The sequence below is a fragment of the Natrix helvetica genome, assembly GCF_964273705.1.
Source record: "Natrix helvetica genome assembly, chromosome: 2".
Taxonomy (NCBI): Eukaryota; Metazoa; Chordata; class Lepidosauria; order Squamata; family Natricidae; genus Natrix; species Natrix helvetica.
In genome coordinates, this window is record NC_138552.1 from 124,845,783 (window position 1) to 124,861,941 (window position 16,159).

Consider the following 16,159-nt stretch of genomic DNA (forward strand, 5'->3'; position numbering starts at 1 on the left):
CCCTAGTGGAAGCCTGGGATAGGGCGGCCACTGGGGCCTTGGATCGCGTTGTGCCTTTGTGGCCTCTGACCCGGTGTCGATCCCGGGTGGCTCCCTGGTTTACCGAGGAGCTCCGGGAGATGAAACACCAGAAAAGACGCCTAGAGAGTGGCTGGAGGGCCAGCCGGTCCGAATCTGATCGACCACTGATAAGTATTCATATTAAATCCTACCTAGTGGCGATGGAAGCGGCAAAACGGCAATATTTTTCCGCTCTTATCATGTCCGCAGATAACCGCCCAGCCACCCTGTTCAGGGTGACCTGTTCCTTACTTAACCAAGGAACTGGGGAAGACCCCTTGCAGGGTAGGGCTGAAGAATTTGTTCAGTATGTGCAGGATAAAATTGCTCAGATCCGGACAGGCTTGGACTCTGACTGGGTAGATTTGGGCGAGCCGACAGGGATGAATCTTGAGGAGACAATCTGGGATGAGTTTGACCCTGTGACCCCCGAGGGCATGGACAGGATTATGGGGAGACTCAGTGCTGCCACTTGTGTGCTGGACCCGTGTCCCTCGTGGTTAGTTTCGGCTTCCCGGGAGGTGGCTCCAGGCGATTACCAACGCTTCATTGAGAGAGGGGTTCTTTCCCACCGCCTTGAAGGAGGTGGTGGCGAGGCCCCTCCTTAAGAACCTTCCCTGGACCCAGCTTCTTTAGCCAACTACTGTCCGGTCTCCAACCTTCGCTTTGTAGCGAAGGCTGTTGAGAGTGTGGTAGCACACCAGCTTCTCGAGTACCTGGATGAAGCTATCTACCTGGATCCGTTTCTGTTGGGTTTCAGGCCCGGGTACAGCATGGAGACGGCATTAGTCGCGTTGGTCGATGATCTCTGGTGGGCCCGGGACAGGGGCTGCTTCTCTGTCCTGGTCCTATTAGACCTCTCGGCGGCTTTCGATACCATCGACCATGGTATCCTACTGCGACGACTCGGGGGGTTGGGAGTGGGGGGCACTGTTTTACGGTGGTTCTCCTCCTACCTATCGGATCGGTCGCAGTTTGTGTTGACTGGAGGGCAGAGATCGACCTCCAGGTGCGTCACTTGTGGGGTGCCCCAGGGGTCGTTTCTCTCACCCCTATTGTTCAACATATATATGAAACCGCTGGGCGAGATCATCCATGGTTTTGGGGTACGGTATCATCAATATGCTGATGATGCCCAACTTTTCATCTCTACCCCAAACCACCCAAATGATGCCCTCGACGTGATGTCCCGATGCCTGGAGGCTGTGCGGATCTGGATGGGGAGGAACAGGCTCAGGCTCAATCCCTCCAAGACTGAGTGGCTGTGGTTTCCGTCATCCCGATTTGTGCATCTTGTTCCATCTTTGATGATGGGGGAGAAATTTTATCCCCCTCAGAGAAGGCTCGCAATCTGGGAGTCCTCCTGGATACACGGCTTAGTTTAGAAGAACACCTGATGGTCGTGACTAGGGGGGCCTTTTACCAGGTTCGCCTGGTACGTCAGTTGCGCCCCTTCCTGGATCGGGATGCTCTGTGCACAGTCACTCATGCCCTCATCCTTTCTCGCCTGGACTACTGCAATGCTCTCTACATGGGGCTGCCCTGGAAGAGCACCCAGAGGCTTCAGCTGGTCCAGAATGCGGCCGCACGGGTTATCATGGGGGTACCTAGGTGCACCCATGTTACACCCCTTTTAGGTGTCCTGCACTGGTTACCGGTTGTCTTCCAGGTGCGATTATTATGACCTTTAAAGCGCTCCATGGCTTAGGCCCAGGGTACCTGCGAGACCACCTACTGCCACCAATAGCCTCCCACCGTCCAGTATGATCCCACAGAGTTGGCCAGACAGTGTCGGCTGGTGACCCCCAGGGGGAGAGCCTTCTCTGTGGGAGCGACTTCCCTCTGGAATGAGCTGCCCCCGGAGCTTCGCATAATCCCTGACCTCTGGTCCTTCCGACACGCCCTAAAAAGTTGGCTTTTCCAGCAAGCCGGCCTGGCCTGTTAATTTCATTTAATTTTTAAAATGTGAGTGTTATATAAATTGGGTTTGTTTTTTGGACTGTTTCTAATTTCCTTTTAACTTTTGTACTATGTGTTTTTTAATGCTGAGTCCTTGGGAGAAGGGCGGCATATAAATCTAATAAATCCAATCCAAGCCAATCCAAGCCAAACAAAAAAGTCATTGGCACTCGATGGGTCTACGGAATCAAGAAGAACCTGAATGTTGAGTCATTGTACAAAGCAAGACTTGTAGCTCAGGGTTTCGCTCAATATTATCCTGAGGACTACACAAACACTTACTCACCAACAGTCAGAACTGAAAGTGTAAAAATTGCTTTAACCACTGCAACTATTCTTGGTTTAGAAGTTTTCCAGTTATGTGGACACGGCTTATCTACATGCTGACCTAGATGAAGAGATCTACATGAGAGGACCTCCAGGATTCCGACAGCAAGAAGGGGATACCTGTTTCCTAAACAAAAGTCTTTATGGTCTGAAACACTCAGGTTTAATGTGGTGCTTATGTCTTACTGACAAACTAAATTCAATGGGCTTTATTAAGTCCGAAACTGATGAATGTGTGTTCACAAAAAGATCTAACAATGCATATGAGATAATTCTTGTTTATGTTGATGATATTGTTTATATTGGTCCAAATAAGAAAATGAGTGAGATTTTTGCTAAAGGTTTGCAGAGATACTTCACATTGAAATCTTTAGGTCATATTAGCACTTTCTTAGGTTTTCAGATTGACAAAACACAGAAGGGGTTTAGTCTTTCACAAGAGGAGAAAATTGACCACATTTTGCATCATTGCAACATGAAGGATGCTAACACAACAAAGACATCCATGCAAACAGATTTTCACAACTTAACACATGAACCAAGTCCTGAGTTCGAGGATCAAACACTTTATCGTTCAGTCATTGGGTCACTGTTGTACATTAGTAGTTGCACCAGACCCGACATTGCACTTAGTGTTAATCTCTTATCACGACACGTAGGTAAGGCAACACAATTTCATTGGACATGCGTTAAGAAGTTATTGAAATACCTGAAACACACTAAACACATGAAATTATTGCTAGAACCAACACATACTGATTATGCCGAATTATGTTGTTATGCAGATTCTGATTGGGCAAGTGATAAGAAATCGTGCAAAAATACTTCAGGTTACATGATATTCCTGAATGGATGTCCTGTTTACTGGCAAGTGAGAAAACAGAGTTTTGTTTCTTGTTCATCTACTGAAGCTGAATATGCTTGTGTTTTGGATGCATGTAATTCTCTAACTTGGTTTGATGCTTTGATCGCAGATATCTGGACACATCCAATTCGACCAATCACCTTGATGGAAGATAATGAATCGGTGGTTTATATTTCTGAATCATATTTCACAGGTTCTAGGTCCAGACACATTGACATTCGTTATCAAAACACAAAGCAAACATTAGTTAAACAAGGTTTTGTTAAATTGCAATATATATCTACACATGATCAAATTGCTGACATGCTCAACAAGCCGCTTCCAGCAGCTCAACACGAGTATCTGCGGAAGAAGATGTGCCTTATTTGATGATTTGATGACATCAGCCCAACTAGCAAAAGAAGGGGTGTCACTGCGTTAATGGGTTTGCTTAGCTGTGCTGAAATTTACTGCGCAGGTCACAGTTCTTATCTGCAAGTGATTTAGTACGCATGCTCCTTCACATTTCTTAACTTTCACTTCAGATCTTCCGTTCGCCTGCGGAAAGAGACAGGCATATAGCTTTGCCAAAATGTAATTAATTCAGTTAGCAAATTTTGTATTTTTATTTTCTTTTATATTAAAAATGTTTTTATTAGAAGATGCTTTGGGTTTATTTTTGCTTATTTTCAAAAGTATGTACAAGGGATGCCAAGATCCACACCTCCTTAATTCAGGGTGGAATTCACACCCTAACAAATCCAAAAGGGGCTTTTTCAAAAAGCAACTGGACTTTTTCTTTGAAATAAAAACCAGAAAGTCCAGTTGCCTCTTGGAAAAACAACTTTGAACTGCAGTAAAGCAAACCCAGAACTGAAATTCCCAATTCCCCTTTCCCCCCTTAGGCACTTAACATTGGTGACCCTCCTATCATCCAATCAATCTCCAAAAAGATGGCCACTCTAGTTGTAGGTTGCCTTGTCACTGCATTCCTCACATTGTGAGGAAACCTTGAAATGCTATCTTGGAGAGGCACCTTTACCACCACCCCCAAGTACCCCCTCTCCCTCTCCTCCTCCCCCCAGGTTTCATGGCAGACTGGTAGATGTGAGGTGACAGTTCTGATAGGAATGGAGATTGAGTATTTTTTTCAAATTACTAAATGGCAGCAAATTTCTAAATTTGAAAATAATATTAAAACGATAGAAAATTAATGCTAGCAAATGGAATAATGCCCCTCTTTTAACTATCTAGATATCACATTTCATTAGTCCTATATATGAAAAACTTAATATCCTGAGGCTCCTCCCCAAGATGGTTGCTGAAAAGTAGGAATTTTTCCTTTTCCTGCTGACAATCTGCTGATTTTGGTGCCAAAACTGGTTCTCTGCCAATGTTCCTCCCTAAATTTGAAGGGGAGGGCTTAGGAATGACCCAAAACAGCTTTTGGAGAACCTACTTGGGAAGGGGAGTCTTGAAGATTCCAGTTCACTGTGGCATCAGTTGGAAAGTCACTGGACACCCATCTTTCTTTCAGCAATTTGTTTTCTAGGCATGCCTGGGTTTTAGCTTTCATTTTTATTATTTTACTTTGCTTTTTCTCTTTAAAAGTTGACTGGCTGGTTAATGCTGATTTACTTTAAGCCCCTGCTGGAATATCTGTTTTTTTGTCCATTTTCCTTCGGATTTATATTGTTGTTTTGAATAATTTTTGCTTTCTCATATAGAAACTCAACATGCTTTTGGACAATAAAGTGTTTTCCTTTGATTTACATCAATATTGGACTATTTGGAGCTTATTTTTTAATTTTTCTTTTAGCTTTGGATCTAAATATCCTGACAATAACTTCCCTGTTCCTTTAACTTATTTCTTAACTCTTCTTCAGCATTCTTTATTTCCTGATTTACTCACATAAAGAAACAATGTATGAGATTACAACAAGTAAGGCAGACTGAGAAGACCCTTTGGTAACATGTAAACACAAGGCAATAACAGCTAACAATTTAATAGCCAGCCATCAACACCCCAATTAAAATCTTAATCATACATTTATAATGTCTGTTAAATATATAATGTTGTACGTCCTAGTTATAGACTTCATTTTCATAATTGTACCATAACATTTTTATATTTATCTCTCTCCTTTCCTCTCTCTACTTCCTTCTCCTCCCTTTTCCTCTTCTCCTCTCCCCTCCCCTCTTCTCCACTTTCTTCTACTTCCCTCTCTCCTACTCCTCCCCCCTTGTCCTTTTCCTTCTCTCCTTTCCCCTCTCTACTTCCCTCTTTTCCTTCTCCTTTCTTCTCCTCTTCCCTCAACTTTTCTCTCCTCCTCGCCTCTCTTCACCCTACTCTGCTCTAGTCCACTTCCCTCTCTCCCTTAATCTCTCCACTTCCCTTCCCTTTCATCTTTCTCCTTTCATTATATATAAATTTCCATTTCCCAGTGAGGTAAATTGTATTTTCCAGGTACCCTCTCGTTAAAATTCCTCTTCATTCCACCATTGCAATCTATACATTTGTTGCTCTATGCATTTTGATTTACAATTGTCAAAGGGTGGGTTCCTTCCAGGTTTGGTGCCTGAAATTTTGAAGGATGGAAGGCTGAGTCAAACCTGAGCCTGGTGAGATTCGAATTGCCAAATTGCAGGCAGCCAACAGTCCCCAGAAATAGCCTGCAGTATTGCATTCTAACCATTATGCCACCATGACTCTGGGAAACATTGGGAGAGGTTTTAACTGCCCTTTTTCAAAAGTTATTTTTTGCAAGAATAAATAGTAATAATATTAAAGTTAGATCAGTCCATTTCATTTCCTTTTAGTGAGCAGTTTTGTGTAATAATTACAATAATATCTACAAACTAAAGGGATACAAGAGATACAAAAGAGCTGATGTGGTTCCCATCTTCATAAGAGGAAAAAAAATCAGACCCAGGAAACTAGACCAATCAGCCTAACATCAATACCCGGGAAGATACTGGAAAAGGTAATAAAAAAGTAGATCTGCCAACATCTAGAAATGATTAAAGTAATAACTAGCAGTTAGCATGGGTTTGTCAAAAACAGAATATGCCAAACCATTCTTATTTCATTCTACAACATAATGTCTAAATTAGTAGATCAGCAAAATACTGTGGACATAATATACTTGGACTTCAGGAAAGCATTTGACAAAGTAGATCACAACCTACTTCTTGGTAAGCTAGAAAAAAGTGGGATAGATAGCATCACCAGATGGATTTGTAATTGGCTGACAACCCATACTCAATGAGTAGTCCTTAATGAGTCTATGTCTACATAGAGAGAAGTAAGCAATGGGGTACCACAAGGTTCCATTTTAGGCCCAGTACTCTTCAATATCTTCATAAATGACTTAGTTGAAGGAATAGAAGGGGAACTTACAAAATTTGCCGAGGATGCTAAGCAGGCAGCACAAGGCTTGGGAACTTCAGCAACCACCAATCATCTGACCATGGAGTAAAGCAAATCAGGTTGGGAAGCTGAAGCATAGCAGTATACAAGTAGCACTCCCATCTGATCTCTATACTTCACCTTTACAAATAGGATCTTATGTCTATTCATTTGTGGAAGAGTACCCGGGAAGGCACCTGGGGCTCTAGCATGGCAATAGTTACAGACCACATCCTGTCCTGGAAAATGAACTGATAACCTACGCAGGTGGGTCACATATATATGAGCACTCCTTTCCCACAACATAGACCACCCCCAGTCAATAATGCATGTCAGTTGGCCTTACTACACATTAAACTGACATTGGGAATCAGCAAGAAAACATGGTTCAAGAAAGCTAGGATGCAAAGTTTTGGGGAGAAGCAGAAGGGGCTGGAATGCAACAGTAATATCAAATATTAGGACAGCCTTCCCCAAGAGTGATCTGCTTCTGTGTCTGACCATGCTTGTCATCATTATGATATCACTGTGTGCCTTATACCCTTAGAATATCAACTAACACCAACTCTTGTCCTCACTCCTCCAGTACATCTATCATTATAGTTCATGTATGCCTTAGGAACAAATCCAGTCTCATCAATCTCTACTAGCTTATTTCAAAACAGATTTAATGTTTTGTGTTAAAGACTTTATTATCTACATTATGTAATAAGATGGGTCACTATGGTGATTGACAAATTGAGTCATTCCTCCTGTTAGATAGCAATTACAGCTCCTTTCCAAGAAAAAGGAAGTTCTTGAATTTTGCTGAATCTCATTTGTTACCCAAGTTAATATTTTGATCAGAATTTCTTGATTATATTCTTTCCTATCAGAATCTACATTTCATGAATGTATAGGTTATTACCATTCTTCTTCAAAACAACACATGAATCATAGACAATACTGGATTCTTTAATTAAATTGTGCCTCTCAAAATTAAGGCAATGCAAGGTTGAGAACACGTGTTATAGTTTTTGTGTCAGATCAACGTAACACAACACAGGTCTTGTACGGCATGGGAGAGGAGGTAAGTCCAACAACTGGGGTCAGGTCCAGATCATCTTTAGATGTTCCTGGGGGTGGCTGGAAGGTAAATTTCTGCAAGAGGCTCGTAAAGAAGAGGAAGAGTTCCATTTTGGCAAGGTTCTTACCTGCACAAACTCTCCGACCTGGATGAAAGAATAGATGACAAAAAAGAAATTTGTGTTTATTGGTTTCTTAAACTATTTCACAGGGTTTCCTAATATTCTTTGGTCATGGAGAGATTAGCATACAGAGAAAAAAATAACAGAAAAAAAATCAAAGATATGGAAAGAAGTAAAAATCGAGTAAAGGAATGGAGACAGAATTTTTCCAACTAATAAATGGCAGCAGATTTCTGAATCTGAAAATAAAGTCAAAAAATTATGCCAACACCAGTAATGTCCCTCCTTTATCTATCTAAGTATCACATTTCATTAGTCCTGCAGATGGAGAACAGATGTGGGCATTATCCTTAAGATTTTTGATTCCAGAAGAGAGCAATTAAATATTGTAGGAGAAGGTGCTTCTTCAGATATTGATGGAGCCAAGATATGTATTTGGATTAGTGGGTTATTACTCAATTGGACATAATCCAAAAATAACTGCATGGGGAAGATTTTAGGCCTTTTCATGGAATCCCTTCTGCTTATCTAATTCTCTGCTTTTTGGGAGGCAAATTTCATTCTTGGAATAGAGAAAACTTCAGGGGAGGGCTTTTTGAAAAGGATGCTAATAAACATCTGATTGTGCTGCAATCATCTATATTTTCCTCCTGGTGCCATTGCAAGCAGTCTTCAATTTACGAAAGTTCATTTAGTGAAACTTTGAAGTTACACTCTTACTACTGTTGCAGCATCCCCATAGTCACGTGATCAAAATTCAAATGCTTGACAACTAACTTATATTAATAATAGTTGCAGGGTCCCTGAGTCACCTTTTGAGCCCTTGTGACAAAAAAAGGCAATGGGGATGCCACATTCACTTAACAAGCGATTCTAACATAAGAATTGCAATGATTCACATGACAATCTTTCCAGAAAAGTTGTAAAATGGGGCAAAATTCGCTAAACGAATGTATCATTTAGCAACAGGAATTTTGGGCTCAAGTGAGGCTCTAAGTCGAGGGCTACCTGTACAATAAAAACTCTGAAGCCTCTCCTAGAATGTTATGAATATTCTCAGTGCCACACTGTGAAGTTTGCTTATGTCCCACTGGCAGTAGACCATGCCTTTGGCATAGCTTGAAAGGAGATTTGGTAATTGCCCTGTTAAATAGCAGCTCTATCTCTATGTAGTCTGTCAAGGGGAAAACATTATTCACCCTGTCCTCCACTCCCCAGCCTACAATGAAATCAGGACAAACTACTGAAAGTAGTTGAATTCAAGGGCTTGGACTTCAAATGGCTGAATTGGATTCTTTCAGATGTGTTTCAAAGCACTAGAATTCAAGATTCTATTTTTACCTTGCTCTCAATTAAACTTAAAAAGATTTTTTAAAATGTATTTAATTGTAGCCATGGTTTAATTTCCCTTCTCTCTAACACTTTCTTTACCATCTTATTTTACTTTGCTTTGTTGCACTTTATGCTCTGCTATATTGCTATGATCTAAGAAGAAAAGCTTAAGAGAAGCTAATAAAGGGGTCAAGCTAAGAAGAACCAAAGTCTGTGTCCCTCTGAAGGTCTCAGTCATCCAGGAATCATCCCAGACTGCCCAAATGCAGAAATGCTGATACTGAGCACAGCAGGAATAACAGTAACTCATGCACAAGGTTGGTGATTGCCCAGGGAGACTTTGGAATCAACTAGTCCCTGAATGAGCGGGGCCACACATGTTGTCCGTGAGGCCTAAACTTTGTCAAAATAAGATCAATGAGATCAAGATTGTATAAATTGTTTTCTTTTCGAACAAGGTGTTAAAGGTTGCCTTTTACGGAACATAATCTATGACATCATAGAATCCTACCTGCAGAAAATGGCATGAATGCATCTCTTGTCACAAATTTTCCTTCAGAATCAAGGAAATGCTCAGGGTAGAATTCATGAGGTTTCTCCCACTGAGATTCATCATGGAGCACAGACGTCAGCAAGGGAATGATATGTGTGCCCTAAAAAATGAAAGAATAAAAAGTTGTTATGGAAAGGAATATGTCCATTTAATTTTGTAAAGTGTTTATTGAGAAGTAAGTATTGGGCTTGGAGCAATATTCAATTTAAAAATATATATAAAAACTGTATTTCCATCTGCATCTTTTCCTGTCAGTGTATTCTTTAGATACGTCTTGGTTTTTAAACATCACGTTTTTGCATTTGATTTACATTTTTAATTAACCATCTTTAATTAACCGAACACTGATTTATTTTATACATCCCTTGCTGGATTATAAATGTGAACTTTTTATCTCTTTTCCTGCTTTGTTTTGGAGTTATCAAACAATTTCGCTTTTGCTGCATGACAACCTATCGTTCAGAGACTTTCTCCTTGATAATTTCAATACTTGATTATATTTGATTTATATTTGCATCAGATTTCTACTGCAATCATTTTGTATTTTCCTAGTTCTTAAAACAATTGTTTCATTTTTCTTTTGTCTATATATTTTTTCTTTTTCTGTCCAAAGCAATGGGGATTTTCCATTTCTATTTACTATCTATTGTGGGAAATATTTTAATTTTTCTGTGGTCATTTTGTTATGGAACTCTCTTTTGTCCTTGAGAGGTATTGCCAATGTTTTGTTGTCAAAGTCTGGCTATAAAAGAAATTTGGATTATATTAAAAATGAAAACAAAAATAAATCAAAGATTTTGAATATGCACATGATATACTTTTTACTTTTGGAAATAAAAATAAGAAAAAGTATCAAGAAAATGAAGGCCCCCTCCAAAATAATAAAGGCTTGCTGAAAACAAGGAGGGGAAATAAAGCAATAAACCAAGATGAGGAAGAAATAAAAGAATCGAGCAAGAGAGGAAAGTACCATGAATGAAGAGGTGGGACACTTTCACAATGCCAGATGCCAAAGAAAAACATCTCCCATTGGCACCTTGACAGATGCTTCTATGAAAATTTTTCTAATAAGCAGGCCACCTTCCGGTCCCCAAAGGCGACGGACGTTGCCGTCCGCTGCTCGTCTCTCCAGTTGCTACTTTTAGGAGCACAGGAGGTCTTGGAGGGCCACCTGCCGTAGTGGTGGCAGCCGTTGGGGGGTTTCCAGCCTTGCCTCAGGAGCCGGGGAGCGAAGAGGGGTGCACAGCGCAGCTTTCGGCTGCCTGCGCCTTCACCAAATGGATTCCTGAAGGAAATAACTAATTAGAAGTTGCAATAGAAGTGCCGGAGGTGAAAAGTTTGCTCTAATCTCTTTTAACACCATTTAATTGATGAACAACAGCTTTTTGCAAGTTGTGGATTCAATCTCTGTGAAGTTGCAAGATTGGAGGGTTTTTTTTTTCACCCCCCTCATGTAAAGCGGCATTTGGACTATCTCCTGATCTTGGAATGGAGTGAGAGAGTAAAACGTTGAATTACTCACTTGTACTAACTATATGAGAAAGATTTACATCACAATTGCAAGAAGTGATTCCTGAGCTGTTTTAAAAGCCTTATGAAACTTTGGATGCTTTGCTCCCTGGTTCCCTGTGAAAGAAGGAGCCAAGATGGCCCACTTCCGTCTTCTTCTTCACTCTTATAAATGAAACTAGCTTTTTGAAACTACCTTTGAAGAAATTTCTGGATTTATATTATTATTACTTCCCGAAGGTCTCCTGGAACCCCTCCTGTTTTGTGGCCTTTCTGGATTTGGATTATTTGATTTTCTTCTTTTGGCTTGAACTGTGACTAAGATTCACTTCTGGGCTTGTCTGCCTCCATGGTATCACCCAGCTGCGCATTCCACAGATGCCATTTCTTTTGTATAAGACTTACACTTATCTCTGAACTTAACAAATGGGACCCAGAAAACCACCTCCTGGTAAGGCAACCTCGGCGCCCACCTCCTCTACATCCAGCCCAATGACCCAACAGATGAAAATTTCATCATTCTTACAACAAGAAGGGACCGGAGAGAGTTCAAAGGACTTATCTGTTACCCAAATGTTCCAGGCTATTATGAAGGGACAAGAAAAAAGAGGTGACAGATTTTAAAGAGCAGCTCAGAGATGTACAGCAGCAAGCAACAGAAAATAAACAGAGGGTTGGTGTGCTGGAGGAGAGCATGGCTGGGCTGAGGGAGGCGGTGAGGGCAACTCAGAAGGGGAATAGAGAATTGGAAAATTTCATGGTAAAGATGGAACTTGAAAGAATGTCCCTTTTTCTCAGATTCCAGAACCTACCCAAGACAGAAGATGAAGATCTTAAGGATACTATGTGTACAATCTTAGCAGAATATATTAAGAGAGATAAAGAACAGTTGTGGTGGGATATGGACCTGGTTTATAGAATCAATTCAGAATATGCCGGAACACATAATGTTCCAAGGGAAGACCACGTTAAATTTCTTAGGAAGACCACGAGGGATGAGGTTTTGGGAGCCCAAAGGGGGGACCACTAAAATATAAAGATAAAGAAATTGCCATTCTTAAACAAATTCCGGAAAAAAAAGAGATAAGAGGAGGAAGTATTCCTCCTTATCAAAGAAATTATATAACAAAGGAGTTTGGTTTAGATGGTTATTGCCAGAAGGAATATTGATCTTCTGGGAGGGAAACAGAATCAGAATCAATACAGTTGTGGAGGCAGAGGCCTTCATGAAAAAACACAGTGCCCTACTAGAAACCATAAGAGGTAGTGAAAAAGGTGATAATGCACAAGATATGAGGGAGGGAGGGGCTGTGGCTCCGCCAGGGGACAGGGGGGAGGGAGCAATATTGAAAAGACTCAGGTCACAAAAATAAATGTACTTGAAATATCATTGTAATTGTTGATATATTAGAAAGTGGCAAAAGAGATGATTGAACATATGGTTGATACAATGTATAACAAGATGCTGTTTCTGCTTATCTTTTATCTTTTGTTTTGTTTTTTCTGTAAAAGTTGTGAGATTTGGTGAGATTTCTATTTTCAGCACGATGTAGCTGCCATTTTTTTTGTATATCCACCTACCCTTCCTTATAAATGTTTAAAAACCAATAAAATTCTTTTTTTTTTAAAAAAGAAAATTGTTCTAATAAGATAACTGTCTTCGGACTTATAATTGATTTAGCCAATTCCATCCATTTAAGGATTACTTTTTCCTACCCACTGAACACAACAGACTAGATGTCATATAGTACAGTGATTTCAGATTAATTACCTTGGGGATAAAGAAGCCTTTGAAAGTTATATCCATGGTAGTTGCATGTGGCACATTGGAGGGAACAATATCAGCAAATCTTTGAAATTCATGAATTACAGCATCTGTGTAAGGCATTTTGACTCGGTGCTCAGTGCTTGGTTGAATATCACCAATCTCTCTTGCAATTTCTGCTTGGATCTTACCTGGGAGAACAAAATGATATTATGAATTATCAAGATGATTCATTTTTGAATTTTGTTTTAAATGGGAGGTAATGCATAAATGCTAAATTCTGAACAATACAATAGTCACTGATAGTGATCCTTGAATGAATGCCTATTCATACATTATTCATTTTACAAATGGACTATTCTATTCTACTGTACACCTGGAACTCTTGCAGACCATTCAGACCATATTCATCACAATATGTAACAGGATAGATAGTTATTTGCATGCCTCATTATGCCCATGTAAGTCCACTGGACTACTTGTAACAGGCTTCTGAGTGCAATGTGAGTGCTGGTGAGATTGGGCAAGTGGGCACACTTTGGGTCCATAAATTAAAAGCATCTAGTGTGTCTCCAGGGAGCATGCCTTCTTGGAACTGATGCTTGTCTCTGGAAAGGTATCATCCAGAGGTCCAGATTGCTGGCACAATGATGTCATTGAAGACCTGGCTTTCCCCTGGATTTTGTGATAGGTTGATGTTGGAGCCCTGATTAGAAGACTTTTAGTTTTTCTAGATCTTTAGGTCATTTATGATTTTTTTCTTTTTGTACTGATCTTTGTAAACTGTAAGCAACTCAGAACCACCAAAAGTCATGTAATCTCCAAAATAAAATAATATTTTTTGAAGAACCGGTGCTAAACCGGAGAGGAACTTTGTCAGATATTAAAGGAAATATCAGAAGGATACAGAGAACAAATTCATATTTGAGAGAAATATTACAAAGATATAGAAAATATTAGTGGTAATTGTAAAAGTCATATATTCTGTAAGTTCAAAAATTGCATGAATACATGCAAAAATATTTCAACTGCGCTATTAGAAAATAATATCATGAAGCCAAGTATGTTTGTGCTTGATATTTCATGATATTAATCTGTAATCTCATGTATTTGCATTTTTTTTCTTTCTCCTTGTAAGGATATTTCCATTTAGAGAAGAGATATTCGTTCCACTTATTTCTTCCATTTAATTTGTTCTTAGTATTTAATTCCTTCAAAATTCTGCAAATTATTCAAATATTACATTTTGTTAATCATGAATGTAACAGTTTGTTCTTTTAATCTTTTGCTGTCATCATTCTTCTTTCATTCTGTTTTCTGATGTGCTATTATAAGGTTCCCTGTTTTGTTTGCATTTCCAAAATGATTTTGTTTGACATGTTTTAATGTTCTTTTTGAAATCAAGTGGCCATGTCACAGAGGAAATCTGCATTTCTTTGATAGTGAGAACCTTAGAGATCCAGCACATATGAATTCTTGAGTACACTTGGTATCTTGCAGAAAGAAATAATCTCTTGCTGTTGTATTTTCAACCTCTATCAGATTTTCGGATATTCTCCAATATTCTCCTCTATTGGGTTTTCAATCTTCCATCATTGGTCAAATATCAATATCATGAAAAAACTTTGGTGAATTTTCTTCTTCTTCTAGAGATGATGTGACTAAGCTCAGGTATAGCATTTTATCCATATTTTCTATGAAAACTTCCTTCTCTGCAATTTCTTATTAACGTTTCAAAGAAGCTTCCATATAATTGTTCCTAATCTGTATTTGGAGCATACTTGGATATCAGTGTTAAAATCTTGCCTTCTTTTCTTAATTTCAAAATTAATGTTCTTCCTTCTTTTAATTGTTCTAGTACTTCCCAGGAAGGTGGTTTGCTATAAATTAATATTCCATTTTTCTTCTTTTCCCCCGATGCTGGATGTTTCTGACCTAGTTTTCTATGTTTCCGCAAGTTGACAAGGATTTATTTTCTTGCACATTAACATTCTCAGGTATAAATGTTTTGAGATTATTAAAACTCATTTTCCTTTGTGATGTAAGTTTAGTTTATTTACCTTCCATGAGATCAAAGTTGCCTTGTCTGGGTTTTTTGGGGGGTGGAACCAACCTCCATACACTGAGGACCTGCATATTGCACTGCCCAGAAAGAGGGCTGAGATAATATCTACAGATCCCTCATATCCTGCACATAAACTGTTTCAACTCCTCCCCTCAGGATGCCACTATAGGACATTGCATGGCAAAACAATTAGACACAGACAGATTTTTTCCCTCATGGCAACACTCTGCTTAATATCTAATTACCATAGTACTGTGTTATGTCTAAGGTATTTATCTATGTAGTATGGCTGCATTATTATTATTATCCTTCCCATCTTTTCTACTACCTACTCCATTGGTATTTCACAGTTATTAGTATCTTGTTGTTTGTATGTACACTTGTTGTTTGTATGTGTACTGAGACCTTATGGATCGGATTCAAAATCACATCTTGGCCAATAAAGCTATTATATTCTGTTCTGTTCTGTTCCGTTCCGTTCCCTTCCCTTCCCTTCCCTTCCTTTCCATTCCATTCCATTCTTATTCTTATTCTTATTTGAAAGGCAACTTAATTCTTGACTCATCACTTTGCCTTCATTCATGTAGATGCCAAATGCTAACGATTCTTTTTCAATCATTTTTAATTTTTATTGCAAGCCAATATTATGAAAGTGCTTACGCTGAATTTCTGGGTACTTCATCATTAGGAGTATGGCCCAGCACAGAGTGTTTGCCGTTGTGTCGGTACCAGCACCAAATAAATCATTTACAAGACCTATAAGGTTTCCATTATGGAAATATCCACCATGTGTCATCTTCATAGTCTCCTGAAGTGTATAAAAAATATTAGTAAGGAAACTCTCCCTATCCAAGTAACGCATATTCCTGAAATCTCAGTTGACACTTTATGTGTGGGTGGTAGCCTGAGAAGTTATAGCTGTTCCAACACTACTGGATTTCTAGAAGGAAAACTCTAAAATCAAACAGTTGCACAGAAAGAGAAATGATTGGCACAAAGGAATCACCCACTCCTATCCCCACTTGGACCCACTCCTCCAGAAAGAGAACAATATTTATGACATTTTTAATGGAGAGAGAAATCAATCTGAAGTTTTAAGTAGCTGCAGATTCTGAAATGAAGTAATGAAGAGCAAATGATTAAAATGAT

The 16,159-nt window shown here is 39.5% G+C and overlaps 1 protein-coding gene across 7 annotated transcripts in view; it reads right to left on the reverse strand.

Moving 5' to 3' along the window:
- Positions 1 to 2,948: 2,948 nt before the first annotated feature.
- The window catches only part of LOC309386160 (cytochrome P450 2K1-like), a 42,068-nt gene continuing 28,857 nt past the window's right edge, over positions 2,949 to 16,159 (reverse strand). For 3 of the 7 annotated variants that reach the window (XM_081941228.1, XM_081941229.1, XM_081941230.1), the window contains exons 5-8: positions 15,671 to 15,818; positions 12,952 to 13,136; positions 9,630 to 9,771; positions 6,010 to 7,810 (exon numbers count right to left, since the gene is read on the reverse strand). In XM_081941228.1, coding sequence (XP_081797354.1) covers positions 7,626 to 7,810; positions 9,630 to 9,771; positions 12,952 to 13,136; positions 15,671 to 15,818 — 660 coding nt within the window. In that variant the 3' untranslated portion in view covers positions 6,010 to 7,625. Of the gene's footprint in view, positions 3,408 to 6,006; positions 7,811 to 9,629; positions 9,772 to 10,646; positions 10,957 to 12,951; positions 13,137 to 15,670; positions 15,819 to 16,159 lie in introns of those variants that run through there. The other 4 variants (XM_081941226.1, XM_081941225.1, XR_014174358.1 and 1 more) reach the window with 3 other exon arrangements.